The sequence below is a fragment of the Apis mellifera genome, linkage group LG3, assembly GCF_003254395.2.
Source record: "Apis mellifera strain DH4 linkage group LG3, Amel_HAv3.1, whole genome shotgun sequence".
NCBI lineage: Eukaryota > Metazoa > Arthropoda > Insecta > Hymenoptera > Apidae > Apis > Apis mellifera.
This window is the reverse complement of record NC_037640.1, coordinates 11,586,104-11,608,786: the sequence shown is the minus strand read 5'-3', so window position 1 is coordinate 11,608,786 and position 22,683 is coordinate 11,586,104. Positions and strand designations below refer to the sequence as shown.

The 22,683-nt window shown below is 41.9% G+C and overlaps 1 protein-coding gene across 14 annotated transcripts in view; it reads right to left on the bottom strand.

The window, feature by feature from the left end:
- LOC410925 (hormone receptor 4) overlaps positions 1–22,683 on the bottom strand; it is a 154,369-nt gene that overhangs the window by 27,159 nt on the left and 104,527 nt on the right. The window contains exon 1 of one of the 14 annotated variants that reach the window (XM_026439494.1): positions 9,050–9,947. The exons of 11 other annotated variants lie outside the window; for them this stretch is intronic. Coding sequence is in view for 1 of the 3 variants with exons in the window: in XM_026439484.1 (XP_026295269.1) it covers positions 117–156 (40 nt within the window). In the remaining 2 variants the exon portion in view is untranslated. Of the gene's footprint in view, positions 1–116; positions 235–9,049; positions 9,948–22,683 lie in introns of those variants that run through there. 2 more of the 14 variants (XM_026439497.1, XM_026439484.1) reach the window with 2 other exon arrangements.

Below are 22,683 nucleotides of genomic sequence, written 5' to 3'. Positions count from 1 at the left end.
GAAAACTAATCCCACGTTCGAAAAAACTTGCTTTTATGCTATTATTCGAGACTCACAATCGGAAGGAATCGTAATAATTCTCTCGTTAAAAATAATCTGAACAGAAGAAATCCTACCTATGTGACGACCTTGCAGAACACTCATCTTCGCGCACATGTTACACGTCACGATTGGCAACAAAGAATCCTTCCTATATTATAGAATATCCATAAAATTCTCCTCTCCTCCCCTCCCCTCCCCTCCCCCCTCCTGCGACGGGAGAGCAGAGATATCAGGCGATCATCGATCGTCCACGCGGCGCGGAGGGGAGCAGCATGGGTCTATAATTAAACACACGTTCGCACGGCGAGGCGGTGCACGGGAATAATTCGTCTCATCCTTCGAGATCCACATACTTGTCACGAGTAAGGCGCGTAGTATAAATCACTTTGGCCGGAGCCCGGTCCGAAATCGAGGAGCCGACCGACGGTGGTCGCCGCGCACACGATTCATAGCTGCCGCGAGGGGGGCTTTTTAAAATAGAAGACAATGGGGCTGCTCTCTGGTGGCCGTCCACTGACTCGCCGGCGGGGCGAGAGGGCAGGAAGAAAACGCACGGACGCACGCACGCACGGAGCCGAAGTGAACGCGTCGCGCAGCCCAAAGTTTTTGGGGCAGCCAGTTGTGCGGGCCACGCGATCCACCGAACTCGTGGATCCACGCCGTTGGGTGGTGGTGGTGGTGGTGGCACCAGTGACCTCGATACCAACCGAGGCCCTCCAATCCAAACGCCCAATGCCAAAAACTCATGTAACGCGGGAACTTTCACTCTCTCGAACCTCTTCTTCCTCGCGATATTCCCCGACGGGATTCTTTCTCCGTGCCGACAATTCCACATCACGGATTCCGATCAACCGTTACGCTCGTTTCTGTCTTTTTCTCGCGAAAATCCGCGAAAGAGATCGCCCGCGTGAGCTAGAAGGAGAAATATAGTTCAGCGACTCGTACGCGACCGGTCGATCATATTATACCGACCGAGCAACGACGCGGGCAAACGTTGGAAAAAGTAAAGGATATCGCGATGAAAAAAATCGATATTACGTGTGCACGGGATCGACGCGGAAGAGTCCGTGTAAAATCCTCGATTAACCCCGCGCGTATAGTTACGTAAGTGGAGGGTCGAGAGGTGGGGAGGAGAGAGGAAAAATCGAGCTCCAAATAAAGAAGCGAAGAAGAAGAAGAAGAAGACGAGTCCTGTCTCGTCGCTCTTTTCTTCTTGTTGCGATTTCACTTTCGATCGCCATCGGTTATACACACCATACCCGATAATTGTCGACGCGCGATCCTTGTCGCGCATCTCCTGCCGTGCGTCGGAGCGAGAAGGATAGAATTGGCTGGGTTGGTCAGTGTTTCGCTCGTAAGAGATAAGAAAGTAATGAAAGTTTGGTCGGACGAAAGTTTTTTTTCTCTCCATCCTCGTCTTTCCTTCCTCCTTTCGTTCTTCCTCCTGCTCTTCTTCTCTTCTTCTTTTTCTTCGCAAACTTTCCCTCTCTCTCTCTCTCTCTCGCTTCATTCCCTGCCCGTATATTTGTTTACTTATTTAATTCGACTCACGGGAAGAGAAAAATTCATCGTTACGAGAGATCGAGTATATATATATATAAATATAACGTTTTCGAAAACGAAAAACGTTATAACAATTAAAATAAACTATAATACCGGGACAACACGATTTTATTTTAACCCATCCTATTACCCAACAGCCAATTAATTTTCTTCCGCTTCCTAATGTTAACCCGCTCGTTGCCAGCAGCAAATTATGTAATTTCATTCCCCAATGTTTGCGTTCATCTATGCAAGTTGAATGTATTCAATTTTCCGTTTATCGATAATAACGGATCGAATCGATCTTCCCTAACAAATCCCATCAACTTTTCGCGATGCAAAAAAAAAAAACGCCTTTATTCGGATTCGATGAAAATAATGCTCGTTGTTGGTTGGCAGCGAATACGTCGAAAGATTCAAAACAATATCGCCTATATATCGTTACGATTCTATACACGCAGCTTAACCCCAGCCAGCTAATCGAGCAAATTCATTATCGAAGATGTAAAGAGAGATGAAATTATGGAAGCGACGAAAGTAAAAGTACGGGAGAGGGACCTTGCTGTTCGTCGTCATCGCACATGACATCGAATCCTCTTTCTGCCTCCCCACCCCACCCCACCCCTCTCCACTCCTCTCCCCTCCTCGCCTCCTCGCCTCCTCGTCCTCGCGCACGTTTCGGCATACCGGTTCCACGGCCCGCCTCGAAAACGACACCATCTTACAGGAAGATCGAACTCTGGTGAAAACCGCGTCCTTCGTGGAACAGGGTTACATTACGTCACGCGTGTCACCGCGTGCACTTCGATCTCGATTTCGAGAGAGATTAAAATCGAAAAAAAAGAAAACGAAAAGGCGAGAATCTCTTTCCTTCCACTCTCTCTCTCTCTTCGATCGAAGGGCGGATTCGCGTTATCTGCGAATCGACAATCGACGAGGAACGACGGTTATACACATCGACCGGTGGTTACGCAACGCAACGCGTGAATGATGAACTTTTACATTTAACCACGGTGTAGTAACTTTGTGCGTAGGAATGTCGGCTAGGTAAACCGGCTTACGGATCACCACGAACGTAAAGGAATTTAAATTTTCTTACGATATTGCAATAGAGTTTACACGAAGTGAATGGCTTCGCTTCACTACCGTCCACGTATCGAACGTTGTTCCGTGAAGTACGGCCTTTTTCACGGCGAGATACATATATATATACGAATATATAAACTTCTTCGTTTCGATACCCGTACAGGATCTACTATATAGGTCAACTATACAACAAGAAACACTACGAAAAAAATATCTGATAATTTGATAATCTCAAGAATTTCTATTTCCCTCCTCAAAAGTGACGCCTCGAATATCCCCTCTCCCTGAAACTATCATTTCAACCTCTTCCTCCGCATAATCCCCAAAACAAACAACAACACGCCCATCGCACACAATCCCGGTACCACCTGTTATACTCCTTTATCGATTGCGAGAGCCCCTCACCTCCCCCCTCCTCGATTCATGCTTCCACGAGGGGGAAGGAGGAGCAGGAGGAGGGATAAACAAATGACAATCGAAGCTTCGAAAGATCAGGTCCAGGAAATTTTTTTCTCGAGGCGGACCAAGTTTTTCCTCTCCATAGAGACGGATGGCGCTGTTAGACGCCTGTATGTATTCGTAACGCGGCGGTGTGGGCAGCGCTGCAGTCGTTCGTACCAGCGCGTTGCGAGCGGTCGGCCATGGCATACTTACCGATGTCAATCACACCGGCAGGCATGCACCCGGCCGCCCGTGTTGGTGCGTGCGCGCGCGCGCGCGGCCCAAGAGACGCGCATCGGCGTCGATCGAATCTCCTAGCCTCGGTCGCCCTTTAACCCGTGCAATTTCCTCGACCATTGGTATCTGCTGGTAGCTGCGTCACCAGCGCAGCATCTAAGCTAAGTCTGAACTTCTGTCTGACCCGTTTCTCTCTCTCTCTCGGGGCGGTCGAAAAATTTCGAAGGGCGCCTCTGGACCGTGACCGTCGGCCAATAATCGGCCGATAAAAACGGCAATTCGTGGAAGCATTCGACGATCGTCGATGTGTTTATCGATGCTTTTTATTTTATATTTTTCTTACTCTTATCTTTCGGACGGAGACTGATCTCCTGCCTTGTCTTTGTATTCACGATTCGTATTATTGTAACATCGAGCCATTTATTTATTTATTTATTTTTTAATCCAGGACAGTTTCGACGATTCGAAAGTTTTTAATTTTCCATTCGGACGAAGATTTTCGTCTCGATAATTTTAAATTTAAAGGAGAGGGGGGGGGGGAAGGAAAGAGATCGATACAAGGTGAGTCAACGAAAATAGAGATACACGTTTTTTTTTTCTATAAAACACCTTTATCTCGATATTCTCTCCTATCTTTATATTCCTCGATCGAATAAATATCGAGTAAAATTTCAACGAGTTTATTAGAAATAGGAAATATACTCTCTTGATTGACTCACCCCGTATTAATAGCAGTGTAGTTTTGCCGCACGTTTCCTAGACCGCTTTGTTTCCCTTATTCCTTCCAGCAGGGACGGATAATATCACGCGCTTAGTCACGTTTCCCGGTGATACTTGGCGCCATAATCACCGCAACTTGGCAAAACCGTATGTAAACAACGCGGCCACGTTTCGGTAAATAGTTATCGATAGTGCGTAACCGTGCCTTAACTCCGCGTTTTCTTCGAACGAAACTGTGCCAATAAACACACGGTCCGTTACGTCTCTCGCTTCCCGATATATAATAATACCGTACTATTATTATTATTATTATTTTTTCTCCTTCTTTTCGAATTTCGAAATAATAAATTTGAGTTTAAATAAACGCGTTTTATTTTATTTATCCGAGGAGGATAAAGAATGCGCGTATCCTCGATTAACGTTACAAATATTTTCCTCTCAGAGATACAGAAAATTTCAAGTATTCCCAAGATGAGGTCATTATTGCGTTATTATGTATCCTTGGACGGCGAATTAGATACAAGTTCATACGTCACTTTGCGTTTCATTGCCAATTAAACTTACTCGTCGGTGTATATTGTTTTCGCAAATATTCGTTCATTATCGAAGAATAATATTTCTTCTTCCCCCCCTCCCAAGAGCGGAGCGCGATGTAATCTGGAATGATATTTCTATACACGTTTCCCCTCTCCTCGAGCAAGCATTGAACAAAGAGAGAAGAAAAGACGAATCGTTAATCGACGATCCAGAGTCCGTGATCTTGATGGAATTTCCTTCGAAGATCCATCGATCGTCGTATCATCGAGACGAGCAAGTTAAATAAGGCCAGCTAACTTGTCCGTGAGAATCGACCTCACACACTTATAATCGCGTGTCATCTGATTTAATCCATCACCAGTTTCCTTTCTTTTCCTAAATTTAATTAAACCTAAGATTAATTTTAAAACTCGCTCTATTTCAAAATTTTACAACAACTTTAAGCAATAATTAATTCCAATTTTATGATTTATCGAAATGAAGCTTGGAAGAGAATTTCTGGTGAGCTGATATCGACCAAAAGAGTTGGAACTTATCCCTGTGTTTGCTTCCAGTGACGAAGGAGTGCGCAGTGTCATGCACCTTTCGAGGGAACGCGTTTTCTCTCGAGTCGAATGGCGGCGGCCGGGCATTTCGAATACCGGTACTCGCTCGCTGCACGTGTCAGGGTCAAATGACATCATTCCGACGCAAGGATGCTCGTGATGGTGCGCCGACGATTTCTGTCGTCGTAATTCATCCCGTCGATCGTCCATCGCGCTTCTGGTAACGGCTAGGAACAACCGCGGGATCCTCTTCAAACGTTTCGTCTTTCTCTCTCTTCTCGTATCCGATTATTAGCCTCTCTCTCTCTCTTTGGATTCTCTTCGTTCGAGGAGACTTGGAGGAATTGTTTAAAAAATCATTTAACGCTCGACAGCTAATCTCTAAAATTCTAAGCTAATTTAATACAACGGACGTATTTTTTATATTATACACCGATGGAGTTATAAAGATCTTTGGTACTTGCGATATAGCGAGGCCCGCACTCCTATTTCATTGGTTAATGAGTCACAATAAGGTCGACCACTCGTTAAGTCATTTTTTTTTCCATGTGCAAAAGCGACATTATACCAATCCGTAGTAGACGAATGCATTATTCAATACGACGCCGATTCTGTGCCGATCGCAGGTTTGTTTATGAATCGCCGCGTTTTTTTCTTTTTTCCCTCCCCTCTCACTCCCCCCTCCTCCTTTTTTTCCCCGCCGCGCGAACGCGAAGCCAATGAAAAAAAGACGGCGGCGAGATAAGTCGGTTTGCCCGGCGAGCGTAGTTTCTCGCAGGTATCGGGTGGATGATGAAACACGGCTGGTGTTTTTCGTAAGCTCGTTTTCCCGCGAAAAAAAAATAAATAAATAAAAAAGGATTGGTCGTTACGAGCTTTTCAAACCGAAGAAGAATAACAATAAGTAAAATTTTCGAAATTAAAAAGTTTTTTCTTTCAATGGAATTACGTTGTACGTATCCGTGGAACGTTTTCTTCCGACGAATTACGAGACGCGGCGAATCGAATGGAAGTCACGAGTGTACAAAATTCGGTCGATAATGTCGCGCGCCTCGGTTGGTACGATGGACGTTGACGTTAAGACCTTAGCGAGATTGAGAAAAAGTTGCCTCGGATATACGAAAGGCAGTATGCGCGCGAAGTTGGTGGATGCAACGCCGGTGATTACTGGCCGGTATATTTAGTTTGAGATTGGCATAGGTCGCGAGGAGTCTGCTAGTTGTTATCTATTTTCTACGCACGTGGCCTCTATAGGCCGAGATCTAGCCGGTTATAATCGGTGACACGGTATGGGCGCGACGTAAGAAACGCGTTGGTGACGTTCTCGTAAAGATAAGGTTTCTTTCGCTCGGGAAAGGATCGGGTAATATTCGAATTTTCGAAACGAAAATTCCTTTCGGACGCGACGACGACGACGAGTGTACGGGAATCAATTTCGAAAAAACGGTTGGCAAACGGTTGGAAGCAGAATTTATTGGCACGATAATGTATCGGATAATCGATCGATAATCAAGCATTTCAATTGTTAAATCTCGTTCCACTTTTATAGCTTTATCCTCGTTAATTGGTACAACGGACAGTTTAATGCTGTTTAAGAAAAAAAAAAGAAGAGAGAGAGAGAGAGAAAAGATCAACGAGAAATCAATCGTGGAATCGAACGGAGAGAGCGATCGTTAATGATTGGTTGAAGGGAAAGGTCATGGCACGATGTGAAAAGTGCGGCGGATACCGGTGTGGTAGATGCGGATCGTAGTACGCATGATTCGACTATAGTGGAGCAGACTGGCTGCACGTAACGTGCATTCGTATATACGTCTGTGCCCGACCTATCGCAAGCTCCGTCATCGAGAGAGGGCGCGCGCCGAGTGGCGAGAGGTTATGTTAGGTTAGGGACGTCACCAGCTACTGCGCTCATCCGCCAGAATAACTTTAAGCGGGGTTGCACAACTCTAGTTCCCGCCATGTGGCGCGTGCTCCTTACTTAGCGTGCCTTTAACCGTCGCTGCTAAGCACCGTATACCTTCGCATAGACGCGTTCCGCTATTTATTTTCGACTTATCGCGTCGAAATTTTTTTTTTTTTGCCACCGGCTGTTGACACCGAGTGTTTCATCGATCGAATCGGTTCGCTCAATTTTATTCCGGAAATTCCGTATCGCGAAGCCACGTCGTTATCGCGATAGAATTGTTGTTTCAAAGCTGTGTAATTTTTTTTTCGTTTCACACTTTGCAATTTCTACGCCACGTATACACACGTAATGTACATGTATTTATATACATTTTTTTGCACATTTAAATAAATCGTTGATCCAATTATTTTTTTGCTCGTTGTATATAAAATAATATGATTCATCGCATCTACTATTTAGAAATTATACGCGTAATTTATAAACGGAATAATCTATCGCGTCAGATATTATGGAAAAAGTTAGGTTATGAAAGTTGGATTAGATGGAGAAAAATTAAGAAGCGAGTTATACTCGTCCTTCTCCTAGATTCGTCACTTCGCGACACTCAAGTCTTCGTAATTTACGATGGAAATTTTATTACCCTGTCTTGACGAATGGGAATAACGTAAGCACGGCCAATAAAATTACAATTGGTTAACGCGTGCACGGTTGGTTAAAATGTTTACGCTTACTGAACCACTTTTCGCTCCGCGTAATATCTATCGGTCGAAAACTATTTTTACTTTTTTACGTTTAACCAAGTTTATTATCCCGCGCGTTGCGCATCGTCATCCGAGCAAAACTAACCTATCTTCTCGTTGTCGTCGCGCCGTTCTAAACTTTTGCACGCGCCACACCGCGTCAACTTCGCGTCGCGCGTTATCTTCGAACGGGTCAATTGGATTTCGCGTAGATGCAATCTCATTTTTATCCCCTTCGTGAGAATTTGTCTTTGAATTCGGCCGCCATAAAAAGCGCATCGTTATATTTCCAAGTTATCTCTTCACGAATTTTTATTGAACCGACCAGCATTATTCTAACGCGTAACTATTGAAAACGTTTGAAATAAAAATAATCGTCACTTTTCTGATTTCCACCGGATGTTTTTGTATTCATATGATTTTTTTTCATCGCGCACTATATATATCTATAAAATGTGTAGTTCTCTAATGCAAATAATGCAAATGTTCTCTATTACGCAGCGACTATCTCGGTCGATTTTTAAAAAATGAATTTATCTAACGGTATTTATCTAATCGCGTTTTTTCCCTCCCACTTTCGTTTCCACACGCGCGACGAGTGTGGCGCGATCCGAAAAAAACCCGAGTTACATTAATTTTTCCACTTTTATTCGCAATTGGCGAGGCATCGGCTTAACAAACTATTAACAAACTGCTGTCGTTGTTCCATTTTACCTTTACCAACAAACAATCGTACGACGCAGTCGACTCGTGTATCGCCTCGTCTCACGTATTTATAGATTACAGAGAAACCGTTCCGCCCTACCGCGATCGTGCAAATTGATCTACGATGATCCTGAGAATAGATAACGGCCAATTAAACGGGAAACAATAGCCTTAGGCAACGTGAACGCCGATGAATCAATGAAATCGAACGGGGGCCCACACGTACGTCCATGTTCCCCCTCCCTCTGTTTCTTTTAATCGCAGTAATCGCGCCGAATGAGAAACGAGCGTCCAAGAATTAAACCAGGCTAATAAACGACCCTGCGAATAAATTTGCGATCGACGGCGTTAAAAAAAAATTATTTTCCATCAGAGTGTATTTGTCTCACAGTCGAAACCCATTACGAGTTTGTCCAATGAATTGTCACGAATTTTCGAACGACCTAGACCTTTGGAAATTTCAAATTTTTATTATCATAAAAATTCGTCGTAACGAGATTATTCGATTTCGAACGAAAAATCAGAAGATATGTGTAACGACTTACATCTTTTTCCGTTTAAGACATCCAAAACACGAAAAACGGTGGAGGAGGGCAAAGCGTGTCCCGAAATCCTTTACCGCGATGGACGGTATTGAACAAGGTCACCGACGTGGATCGTCGATCAGGTGTTTAAGGGGGGAGGTTCGTCGTGTTACGTCAGCGTTTATACACACTACTAGCTGTGCGCGCGCGCGCGCACTTGCACCCACATTTACTTCTTCTCTACGTACTTTCCTATGCTATGATATATATATGTAATATATATATATGTATTATATCGACACACATACACAGGTAAACACAGGTCACCAACGGTCACTTCTCTCTCCAACGTTCCTCCAAACGTCTTCTCGTCCGTTTTCTCGAGTATTTGCACGTGCTCCTTCTCCTCATTTGTTCCTCGATCCGATTTCTCGATCACACTTCAGAAAGTTCACCACCACGTGGACAACAAAAGTTGGTTACTTTATTAAGAACTACGCGTATCGATTATATATATCGATTAAACTTGAAAAATCGAACACGAAAAATGCGTACAAAGTGGCAGGATGCAAAGGGTATAAGTCGAGTGGAGAGGCAAAAAAAACCGTATATCGATCGGTTTTTCTTTTTCTTTTAAGTATAAGGCGCGCAGTGTCGAAAACAAAGATATAGCAAAGACGCACACGACCCAGTTGCCCTCGAAACTGGGTTATCCTTTGTCTAAACAGAAAACGTCTCCGTCTTTCCTCCGTGTCCCGAGCAATAACAGCTCGCGTCGTTCGTTTCGTCCACCGCGCAAAAACTCTCCTTACTTTTTATACGCGGTCAACTTCTTGGGCAACGATCCTTCTTTATCTTTGTTCCTTCCTTTCCTTCTTCCCTTTCTTCTTTCTTCGTTCAATGCTCGGGATACACGGCGTCGACCGTGTGTGTATATATATATATATATATATATATATATATATATATATATTTATATGTGTGTGTGTGTCCAGGCCGCGCGTAGAAAAAACGTACAAACACGGCAACTTAGAGATAAGAAGGAAACGAACGATGCACACGTGGTACGTCGAAGGTATAGCTTTAAAAATAGTCGATGGATTTTGGACGACGACACGAATCGTTGCCAATCCAATCTCTCTTCGTTATTTTTCTATTTTCACTTTCTTCTCGAACGATTATTCGTCCGTAACATTTCCTTTCCTTCGGAATATAATCCTCGAGTTTCTTTTTTTCTTCGTTCCTTTTTCTTTCTTTTTTCTTTTCGATCTCGCTCGAATCGTCCGGCCACGCGAAATTCCTCCACAGTTCGTTGCACCTTCCACCGATTCGTCAACGAATCTTAATGCGCGTGCCGATCGACGATCAACGGGTCCAGTTTATCATCCCGCGCAGCGACGCGTTTTATCAGGCAGCGTTTCTTATCGAGTCGGGCGCGCGAGACCATTCATGCCGACCGATTTTCAAACGAGAACCGAGCGGGCACCCACGTACACCACGCGTGCGTGTGCGTGGACCAAAATGGCAGTCGTGTAGCGTGTCTTACGTAACCCCTCCGCGTCTCCTTTGTTTTTCTCTCGGAAGTCTTTCGGAAATAAATATAACAATAACTCTCCCCACGATTTCGATCGATCGTTCGATCGATGGAGGAAAAAAATGAAAGAAACGGAAGATCTAAAAAAGAAACGTGGACGATGGGACGAAATCGGTTTCCCGCGTTGCGCGTCGCTGTATCATCGATCGGTGCAAGTGGCAGTACGAAGTAGCGTAATTTCGTATCGTTAGAATAATGAAGGAGGAGGAGGGGGGCGGCATGGCTGTACCAATTTTGGCTGACCTCGTCACGTGATCGACGCGGATCTTCCTCCTTCGGCGCGGGTCTCCTTCTCTGGCAGTGTGCGATTCCCGATCGAGCCGGGCCGATCGTTTCCTCGCGTCGTCCGTTTCGCTCTCTCGTCCCGGATCGATCGATCGGCAGTGGGAAGGGAAAAAAATCGAGGAGAAGAGAGGGGAAGGGAGTGGACGAAACTCACCACGGTTTTTCTCCGCCACGGATTCAAGTGTTCAAGGGTCGCGGTTGTTCCAACGCGATTGTTCCGTTTTGCTCCTTCGCTCGGCGCATGCTCCGCCGATTGGCGCACACACACGCGCGCGCGTATAATACGTATGTAACACACACACGCGCGCGCGTATACACGACACAGGACACGACGAGAGACGAGAGAAGACGCGTCGTGCGCGTTGACTTTGGCCGTGGACGAGAGGCGGCCGCGTTGGATTAAGAAAGAGAGAGTCGGGGAGGGGAAATAAAGGGGAGGCGAATAATAATCACAGCAAGAGCGTAGTAAGGTGTGCCGTGATGATCGATCACGGCGTCGTCGTAAGCGATTAGTCGTAATTGGCAGTGGTCGTGCTTTTGCTCGACAGATCGAGAACGCGAGTTAATTTTCTCTCTCTCTCTCTCTCTCTTCGCAAAATTTTCGTCACACTTTCCGTCGTACACCGTCCAGTGGATCTATCATTTCAGTGGTAACAACGAAAACGTGGAGAAGGAACACTTTCTTCGTCGCCCCGCCGTCGTTTTCCTTTCCTCTTCTTCCTCTTCTTCCTCCTCTTCCTCCTCCTCTTCTTCCTCCTCTTCTTCCTCCTCTTCTTCTTCTTCCCGTTGTTTCGTGACGAGAGGAGGAGCACGCGCGTGTTCCAAGCTGGTGGAACGATGGTGGTGACCGATGATCATCGATGCGAGTGTTTCGTACCGCGATACGGTGACGCGGAGCGGGAGAGGGGGAGGTGGTGAATATTCTCGCTCGATCCCACTTCCGGCTCGAGGCCCGGTGCACTTTCTCCCGACACTATCCCTTTCCACCTACTCTCCTCTCTCTCTCTCTCTCGATTCCTCGCGACGAGAAGGAAAATAAAAATAAAAATAAGAAAAAGGATTTTTAGACTTTAGATCGAGGCCAACGTCCGCCACCGACGATAATTCTAGAAATTGGAACGTGGCGGTTGGAGAGTGTTGTTCGGCGGTGGCCGTCGCTTCGAGCGGAGCAGGGCCACGCGGCGGCAGCAGCAGGTTGTCGTAGGTCGGTGGAGAACGGTGCGTAGCTGCCACTTCCGGTCGAGGCACGTGGGTCCGCGAGCAGGCAGGGACGAACGGGATGGAAGAACGGGGTTTTGGCGCGGGACACTTCCGGTTAGGGGCGAAACGTCCATCACCACCATCACATCCACCACCATCGGGCACAACCTCCTTCTCCTCCACCACCACCACCACCTCCTCGGTTCGTCTCTCTCGCGCGACGCGCGCGTGTGTATCTACGCGTATGTATATATGTATATGTATATGTGTGTGTATGTATGTACGCGTGCACGTGCGCGCGCGCGTGTGCGTGGACGTGTTTCTCTCTGTCCCGTCGTGTGGCGAGGTGTAAACCGAGTGTCGAGCTGAGTTGGCTTCGACAAAGTAGGGCGACGACTGGGACAGCGGCCACGGGCACCAGCGCTCACCGACGAGGAACCCGTGCGCCGTGCGGTGGAGGAACTGTGGAAGTGGAAGAGAGAGAACCCTCCTCGTAAAACGGCAGCGTTGCTGTACTACGTTCTCCAGTAGGGGAACCTCTAACACCGCTGCAACCAGCCTAGTCGTCGATCGCGCTTAGCGTTACGCACGCCGCGCCGCTCGCGGAAAAACTCTGTCTCTCCGTTCTACTCTGTCTATCCGTCCAACCGCGCCTTCCTACCACATCCGAACCGTGCTCGCTCTTATTCCCTCTCTCTCTCTCTCTCCTCCCTTCCATTTTACTTTTCCTTTCTTCTTCTTCTTCTTTTTCCTCTTCTCTCCTTTTTTCATCACTCTCGAAGTTAAATTAATTCTTGTATCGTTGTTAATATTTTTTTCAATAAGGTTAGAAAAATTGGAAGAGTACGACTCGGTTCTTACGCGTGCATGCGCGCTTTGTAAATGAGAAACGTCGTATTGTTACGTAACGTATTGTTGATAAAAGCGTCGTTTATTGTACATACGTCGTGAGTACGAGAGATACGTATTACGTTACGTCGAAATTCACATCGCGTCGTAATTTCGATCGAAACGAAATTTTTCCCAAGCGGCATTCTCGAATTCGGGATTTCGAATTTAAACTCGAGAAACGTTTCTTTTTTTTTTTATAGAAACGTCTACTATCGTTCACGTTCACGGTACAAACGACATTAGAGAGCAGCGCATAGCGGTCTCGCTGCAATAGACGGATATTTTTAGAAATAAAATCGATCGATCGATATTCCGTGGCTCGGCCTTTGCCGAGCATTCGAGAAAGTTAGAATCAATTTCATATCCCGTCGATATATCTGTGTGAGAAAAAGAGATATTTTGCATCATAGACCGTTGGCAAAAATTATCATCCTTTCTTTCTTACCGAAATTTTAAAAACTATTAAAAATTTCTCGTTTTTCGCTCGTTTATAGATTTTTGTTTTCGACTCGATCCCGAAACAATTTTACAAATTTCCACGGCGTCTAATGATATTTTATATCGGAAAACGAGAGAGGAGGGGAGATAAGTAGGGGGGAGTGGACGGTGTAAAAGTTCGTACGACGAAAGCGGAGCGAGGAAACCGTCTTTGGAGGGAAGTATTTAGAATGAAAAGAGAAAGCAGCGAGGCATAAAACTAACTGCCTCTACGAGAACTCTTGTGTACGCGCGTTCTTGTTATTCTTTTACGGTCTAGGCCACGATGCTCGATAACCGAAAAAACTTTCACCTTCCGAACCACGTTACAACCTCGCGAGTCCGTGGATCCAAGGATCGCACGTAGAGTATCTACTCCTCTCTCGATCTTGATCTTTTCGATCCGCTCGTTATATAAAAAAAGAAAAATAAATTATCTCTGTCGCTTCTTACAAACGATTCTTATAAAACGTACGAATTTCTCGTTCATGGGGGTTTTTATTATTTTATATATTACCAGCCTCTTCTCGATCGATAATTGTTATTATATACGACACGATCGAACACGAAAGACGGGACGGCCTCGTTATATCGTTGGAGGATTAAAAGGATGGTCGTGGCACGGCAGGAAGAGTAGAGTCCTGCGAAAAGGAGGGCGGATGGGAGAGGAGGGATCGTTCAGGTCGAAGGCCAACCGGAGCGCTCCTTGGAGCAGCGGTGCACGTCACAAGGATCCTCCGCGTCGTTGCCCTGACCTCAAAACTAGCCGACTCTCGCTATCGCCGCCACGGATTACGGATCCAATCCAGCTGCTCTACTCTAACCTAACACCTACAGCGAATCCTATCCTCTCGAAAAAAAAGAGAAACAAAATTTAACTCCTTCATATTTTTTTTTTTTTTGAAATTAATTATTAAGGAATATTAATTCGAACGAATTAAATCCAATTTCCCCAAAAACGAATCGCGACGCCGTTGCAATATTCCTGCCCTTCCCCCTCCCTCGCCGCCATCGATCTCCTCGAACATATTCAAGGAATGCCAGATCCGCGGCTGCTCGGTCGGTAATCCCCCCACCCTCCGTCGGTTAATGACCTTTCAGCGGGCAATTGTTCGTAACGAGCGGCTTTTCGTCCCATCAGGGTCGAGACTCGTCGTCGAGGCTTCGTCATTTCAGCGCTGCATATTCGGGTCAACCATTGTTTGTCGCTGTATTAAGCGGCCCGTAAGCCAACCAACAATCTATTTCCGGTGGCGGATAGAGGCCCGGCGGTGGCGGTGGCGCTGCTCTATCGCGGGCGAGATTCAACCGAGAGAGCCGCGCCGCCCCTCCCCACTACTCTTTCCCTCCCCTGCCGCCCCGCTTCCCCGCATCGGGAAGTGTGTCACTCGTCGTCGTTCCGCTATTACCCCCTCCTTCTCTTCCCTCCTCCCCTTCCTTGCCCCGTTCGCGAGCCGAGTTTCCACGGGAGAAAGCAAAAATTACACGCTCCCGGGACACCGCATAACGAATTCCTTTTCATCGCTCGCTGCCACGCGGTTTTAGAGCGCGGTTGTCGAAGTGAATGTGGTTTTGGAGGGGAGTGGGGGGAAGGGAGAGGGGAGAGGGGGAAGCGCAGTCGAGTCGAGCGCAGAGATGGGACGATTCGTTCGAGATAACGATACGTGGACGAAATACGCGGTCGCTTCGGTTGAAGGAATTAAGGAAGGAAGGAAGGAAGGAAGGAAGGAAGAAATTTTGAAGGGACAGATTTCAGATGGATTTCCCTTTTTTTTTTTTTTTTCTTTCTTCAGAGAGACGAATCGAAGATGGTTTTATTTTATATAAAGGGATTAATAAGGACGTTTGTTCGAAGATTTTGTTGCGTCTAAGAAATTATATTTTGTTAATATTTTAATATTCTAATATTATCTTCTAATCTTCTAATATTATATATAAAAATGAATATATATATAAATGATTCTTTTGGAAGAGACGGCGAAATTTTTGTTTGCTTTTTTTTTTCTTTCGGTCGAAGAATATGAAAATGGATTGAAAATCGAAGGATCGATCTAATTAAGCGATGATTGTTTTTTTTTTCTCTTGAAGATTTCTAGAAATTATGAATAGAGTTTAGAAAATAATTATCCTCTTTTGTTTTTTTTTTTTTTCGATCGAAGAATAAGAAAATAGATAAATCGAAGATGATTGCTGTAATTAAATCATAGATTTTGGAAATGATTTTTTTTTTCTTTTAAAAATTATTGCTTCTAGAAATTATGAATAGAGAAAATGATTGTCTTTTTTTGTTTTTTTTTTTCGAAGAATAAGAAAAATAGATAAATCGAAAATGATTGCTGTAATTAAATCATAGATTTTGAAAAAATGATTTTTTTTTTTCTTTTGAAAATTACTGCTTTTAGATATTATGAATAGAGTTTAGAAAATGATTGTCTTTTTTTGTTTTTTTTTTCGAAGAATAAGAAAATAGATAAATCAAAGATGATTATTCTAATTAAGCAATAAATTTTGGAAATGACTTTTTTTTTTCTCTTGAAGATTGCTAGAAATTATGAATAGAGTTTAGAAAATAATTGTCCTCTTTTGTTTTTTTCGAAGAATAAGAAAATAGATAAATCGAAAATGATTGCTGTAATTAAATCATAGATTTTGGAAATGATTTTTTTTTTCTTTTAAAAATTATTGCTTCTAGAAATTATGAATAGAGAAAATGATTGTCTTTTTTTGTTTTTTTTTTTCGAAGAATAAGAAAAATAGATAAATCGAAAATGATTGCTGTAATTAAATCATAGATTTTGAAAAAATGATTTTTTTTTTTCTTTTGAAAATTACTGCTTTTAGATATTATGAATAGAGTTTAGAAAATGATTGTCTTTTTTTGTTTTTTTTTTCGAAGAATAAGAAAATAGATAAATCAAAGATGATTATTCTAATTAAGCAATAAATTTTGGAAATGACTTTTTTTTTTCTCTTGAAGATTGCTAGAAATTATGAATAGAGTTTAGAAAATAATTGTCCTCTTTTGTTTTTTTCGAAGAATAAGAAAATAGATAAATCGAAAATGATTGCTGTAATTAAATCATAGATTTTGGAAATGATTTTTTTTTTTCTCTTTTGAAAATTACTGCTTCTAGAAATTATGAATAGAGTTTAGAAAATGATTGTCTTTAGAATAAGAAAATAGATAAATCGAAGATGATTGCTTTAATTAAGCAATAAATTTTGGAAATGACTTTTTTTTTTCTTTTGAAAATTACTGCTTTTAGAAATTATGAATAGAGTTTAGAAAATAATTATTCTCTTTTGTTTTTTTTTTTCGAAGAATAAGAAAATAGATAAATCGAAGATGATTGCTATAATTAAATCATAGATTTTGGAAATGATTCTTTTTTTTTTCTTTTGAAAATTATTGCTTCTAGATATTACGAATAGAGTTTAGAAAACGATTGTCTTTAGAATAAGAAAATAGATAAATCGAAGATGATTGCTATAATTAAATCATAGATTTTGGAAATGATTCCTTTTTTTTTCTTTTGAAAATTACTGCTTCTAGATATTATGAATAGAGTTTAATGTTAAAATGATTGTCTTTAGAATAAGAAAATAGATAAATCGAAGATGATTGCTATAATTAAATCATAGATTTTGGAATTCTTTTTTTTTTTCTCTTGAAAATTACTGCTTTTAGATATTATGAATAGAGTTTAAAAAATGATTGTCTTTAGAATAAGAAAATAGATAAATCGAAGATGATAGCTATAATTAAACCATAGTTTTTGGAAATGATTTTTTTTTTCTCTTAAAAATTACTGTTTTTAAGAAATTACGAATAGAATTTAGAAAATGATTGTCTTTAGAATAAGAAAATAGATAAATCGAAGATGATTGCTGTAATTAAACCATAGTTTTTGGAAATTTATATTTTTTTTTTTCTCTTGAAAATTACTGCTTCTAGAAATTACGAATAGGATTTAGAAAATGATTGTCCTCTTTTTAATCGAAAAAAACAATCGAATAGAAGAATCGAAGAATCAAAGATGATCGTTCTGATTAAAGAAAGAAAAATCGTATTTCGTATATACTTCGATTTTTATGTGTATTTGGAAACGTGAAAGGATAATGAGGAATTAAAAAAAAATGTCGTATGTACAAACCGTATGTACGAACAGAGCGCACGAGAGGGAGCAATAAAACACCGCGCACAGCTGGTAGGAGGTATAAATGCCTCGATTTCTTTTTCTGGTGATTTAAAGAGTGATTAACCATTGTCGTTGGTAATAACGTGTTTGCTTTTTCGCCAACGATTAATCTTCCGCTATATTTTCATACCGCGGTTCTCGAGTTACGAAAAGACTCGATTCGAAGACTTTAATACCTACCTTCGACAAACTTGCCTTCAAAATATATTCGAAAAATCCCATCTCATTATTCTAACACGAATAAAAAATTGATAAATTGTAATAAGAAGCGTCGAACATTTCGAATAATCTAGAACAAAGGAGGAAGAAAGAATTTTTTCGAATTTCATTGCCAGAAATATTTTCCTTTATCTCCAATAATCTCTTAACAATACACGAAACTCTATTAAAAAAAATTCTAAAATTATATAGAGATGTGAATAGAAATAAACGAACTATTATCGTAATGAATAATTATCATTACTTTTATCAAGTTTGAAATTTACAAAAAAAAAAAAAAAAGAATGTAAAAAAAAAAATGGACGTCTCGAGATCGCGGGACGATCGAGAAGGAAGAAAGCGTAGCGCGGGAGGGGAGGGGGGAGATTTGGCGGAGGATAAAGCGATACGGCTCATCTGGATTACCCGTTTCCCGTTCCTGCCGATGCCTGCCGCTTAACCGTTGAACGTCGTGGGGTACCGCAAGCCCCACTGACTCACAGAACTACTTTCCCTTCTTTCTCGGCGAGGTAGTTACCTCCGCCGTGAACAGAGAGCCCCGTTATCCGGCCGGCTCGTCGAGAGTGAAACGTATTTCTCTCTCCGTGCACACCGAACTCCTCTGCTCCTTCCCACGGGCGCAACGTGACCGTTCAACCCACGTAAAAACCTCTCCTCCACCTTTTCTTCCCATATTTATACGTCTATGCCTTCTTCCTTCTTTTCCACCCGATTTTTCCCGCCTCCCACGCGCATAGAGAAATTTTAAACGAATTTCGAAAAGAGGGAAGAGGATTTTTTGGAAGAAAGAATTTTATTATTTTCATCTCGACTTTGTTTGCTTATTTTTTTTTTCGAAGGAGAAAATTAATTAGCGAGAAGGAATTATTTCGAAAAAGTAAATTCGGTTTTACTCGAGGTGTAAAATCAAATGTCCACAGGTTGAAGTGGAAAAAAGGGCGAGCAGAGAGTCTTTTCTATTTGTCCCGCCATAATTGCAACGTCTGCTAACGTCGAGGATAAATTGCTATTAACGCCATCTCGTAGCGAAACCGCGCCGAAAACGATCTTGCATGTCTTATCCGTGACGAATTCTCGCCTCTCGCCACGCGATACGCGAGGAAACGATTATAAAAATGGGTGGTCGTCGACGAATCGAAAGAAGGATTATTAAAGCTTAAACGCTCAAATCGCTTCCCCGTTATTCAACGCCGATTGTTCTTTAATCAATTAACGGTTAGAAATCGTGCGCCAATTACTTTTTCACCCTTTACATAACGAGCTTGCGAAACAGTATTGCTCGCGAATATCGGAGGCGCGAAACGATCGTTACAGCGCCAACGATCGATAGCGCCGTGGAAATGAAACTGCAGTCGAGGTAAACGATCGTGGATCTTCCTGCGCGACTTCTTTTTCTCCTTTTGTTCCAAATTGAACAGCAACACCGTCGATAAGTTAGAGAAGGTTATCTGGTTGTTTCGTAACGCGGTCAAAAATTTTCCTGCTTAGAGGAGAGGAGAGGACTCGAGAAACGAAACGCTCTCTAATTAAAATCTGGAAATACCGTGGACTCGTAATGACTCCCCTTAATGATTTGTACATAACCGGGGGAGATAACTGTGGCGCCTTGATGAAACTTGGGAATCGAGTCGAACGAAATCGAGCTTTGCTTCAAAAATTTACCGTCGGATGAAATTTCGAACAGGAAAAATTGTCACTACGAGGTTAGCGATTATTTCCCCGCGATATTACGTTTTAATATATTCGCCATTTAAGGGGAAACACTTTGACTGCATTAATTACACGTATAATTAACACACGTGTAATTAATTATAATTATGCGTGAATCACTCTTTCGAGTTGTGCATAATCGTCCAACGCGAAAGAATTTCATGAAAATTAATATATAACGAGCACCGGTTCGTTGCATAAACGTTAACATAATGTAAACATCTTTGACCGATCGAATTTAGACCAAAACAAGAGCGCGAAAATATCTCGCTCACAACTCGATAAATAAACCTAGAATCGTATTCTTTCTTTCTACAATGCGAACTCTTCGAGAATGTGCCCAACCTGTACCCAAGTAAATTACGTAAATAACCAATATATATACATGCACAAAAATATCAAATATTACGCTCATATAATATAACAACGAAAGACATTTGTTTCGCATATTTCCGAAATAAGTTTCCGAGGTAAGACGCGAGGTGATTCTCCGTATGGAGCGAGATAAGGAATGAGGGGCCCGCTGAAGGTGGGGACGGGGGAGGGGAGAGGAGGTTTCACTGCCAGCCAGCCAGCCAGGCAATAGCGTGGGTCGAACTTTGTTGCCATTGTACGTTGAGCGCGCGGAGAAACGCTCGCTTGGCTTAGCATCGACGCGTTTAGACCTAGCCTAGGAGCAGCGCCGCGGCGTACACCGAGTTGGAGGGGAGGAAGAGAGAAGGGAAGAAGAGAGAAATAGACCTCCTCGAGATCGTGTTCCTCGATACGCGTCCCACATACGAGAGCTTTTCAGGAGGAAGCTCGGGCAACTCGCTCAAGTTTAAAACGAGTCGACTTGGAAAACGAACACTCGACAGGGGAATTTTTTTTCTTTCTTTCTTTCGTTCTTTCAGAAAGACTCTTAGGAATCTATCTTAACTTTAAGTTGATTTTGGATATAGGCGAGTGAAAAAGAAAAAGATCGAGGCATCTTCTTTTTCTCCGAAGATGAAGGAGAAAGAAGTTTAATCGTCTCGATTGACAAGGGGAATTTGGTTTAAATAGTTTCAGTTCGTAAAGTTACTTATATTTATCGTTCAAAATAATGTATTAATAGTCGGAAATAAATTGTGGTGTCAAACGAGGCGAGGTTACGCGTAAAAACGGATCAATTATAAGCAGCTATGAATAAGTATTATTCGAGCGTTTTATCAAGTAATTACTCGAGGCAATTTTTTCTCGGGATTTTTCAACATCGGGTGTCCAATGCCCGATTCGAAACGTTGATTTAGAAGCGGAGATAATGGAAAGGAGAATTTTTTTTTTTCTTCTCGAAGCGGAAGATGAATTTCTCGTTCAAGTTGATTCGATTGAAAAACGGAAAAAGGAAATCTCTTGCGAGATTTTCGACTCGTTTAAATTGAAACAGATACAATGGATAATTCGAGGCGGAGACGGATTAACTTTCGTGCAAGGAGATTCAAGTTTTTCATTTAGCCTAACCGCCCTCTCTCTCTCTCTCTCTCTCCCTCCCTTCCTCTCTCTCTGTTGGACGAAGAAGAAGTATTTCTTCGTTCAAATTGGACGCGACGCACCATGTATAGCAGATTCAAATTTCGACTCGATCTTCTATCGGATGTTCGATTTCATTTTCTTTGGCGCAATGATTCCTTAAGCCGCGTTCTCATCGAACCAACGAGGACAAATTCAATTCGTCTCCCTTTGAATATTGCTTTCAAAATTGCTGTTTATTGGAACTAGTAACTGGATAAAATTATTTTTTCCTCTCGATTTTGAGCTTATATCGAGAGACTTAATTTTTAGAGAACGATATATTCCTTTTTATTGCAATTTATTATTTCGTTAAAAATGTATATATAATAAATAATTGTATTTGATTAATATAGAATAAAAAAAGAGAATATGAAACGAAAAAAAAAATCAATAAAAATGAAAAGAACGTAATGTTAAAAATATTCTTAAAAAATATATTTTTTTTTATAAATATGAAAATTTGAATTTTGACCCATTCAATAATATTACGTTTACACGAACTGTATACTAGGAAATACATTTGAGAATACATGAGAACGCGGCTTAAGAATGATCAAACGGCATGGCTCACAGTGGCTCGAACAATTTATAATTTTTCAAATTTATAAAAAATGAATTGAATTTTGCTTCAATCTCTTAACGTAATAACCAATTACGTTAAAACTACGTTGTAAATTAAAAATTTTAATCCTCTTTTAAAAATATTTACGGATTAAACAAAATATATTTTATAGATCTACTAATCGATTTTTCCATCTTATTTCAAGTTACATTTGCACATACATTTACACATATACTTCAATCAACTTTCCATATTAATTAAACACAATGTTAAATCTTTTTTATATATTCATATATACTTTTATGTATGAATTATTATATAAAATATTAAAATATAAAATATGTAATTTATGTAATATATAAAATATTACATAAATTACAACAGAAAGCAAATAAAAATTACTTTTCCAAAATATATAATGAAAATTATACTTTTCCAAAAATCAAACCTCAAATCTATATTTTCACACAAGCTATAATATAAGAATAATAGAAAAAGATAACACTATCCCTCGAACGAATCCTTCGAGCCACCTCCTTCGCGTTCCATTTAGAATGAGTTGCCCCTTCTTTCGCGGCAACCGCGTAGAAAGTGTTGGCTCGCTTATTATCACTCGGCCGCTTCCTCGTCGCTCTGACCTTTCCCTCCGTTTCTCCTTTTCCACGCGGAGGAAAGGAAAGCAGCGACGATTCGCATCTCGCCGCTAACCTACGACTCCCTTGCTTCCCAACCCGCGATTCGCACCAGACTTAGGGGCACCATCCTTCGGAGAAAGTTGCAAGAATCGGCCTTCTTCGCCCGAATCATCGGATAACTCAGATCCTATTCGGTTCGAAGACTGCTCATTTATTGGATTGTGATAAAAAGATATTTCACGACGAACTCTCCAATCCCATAAATTTAACAATATTTAAGTAAGTAGTTTAAGAATAATCACGAGTCTAAGAAATTTTTTTTGAATTTATTTCGATTCATTAATCGTGAA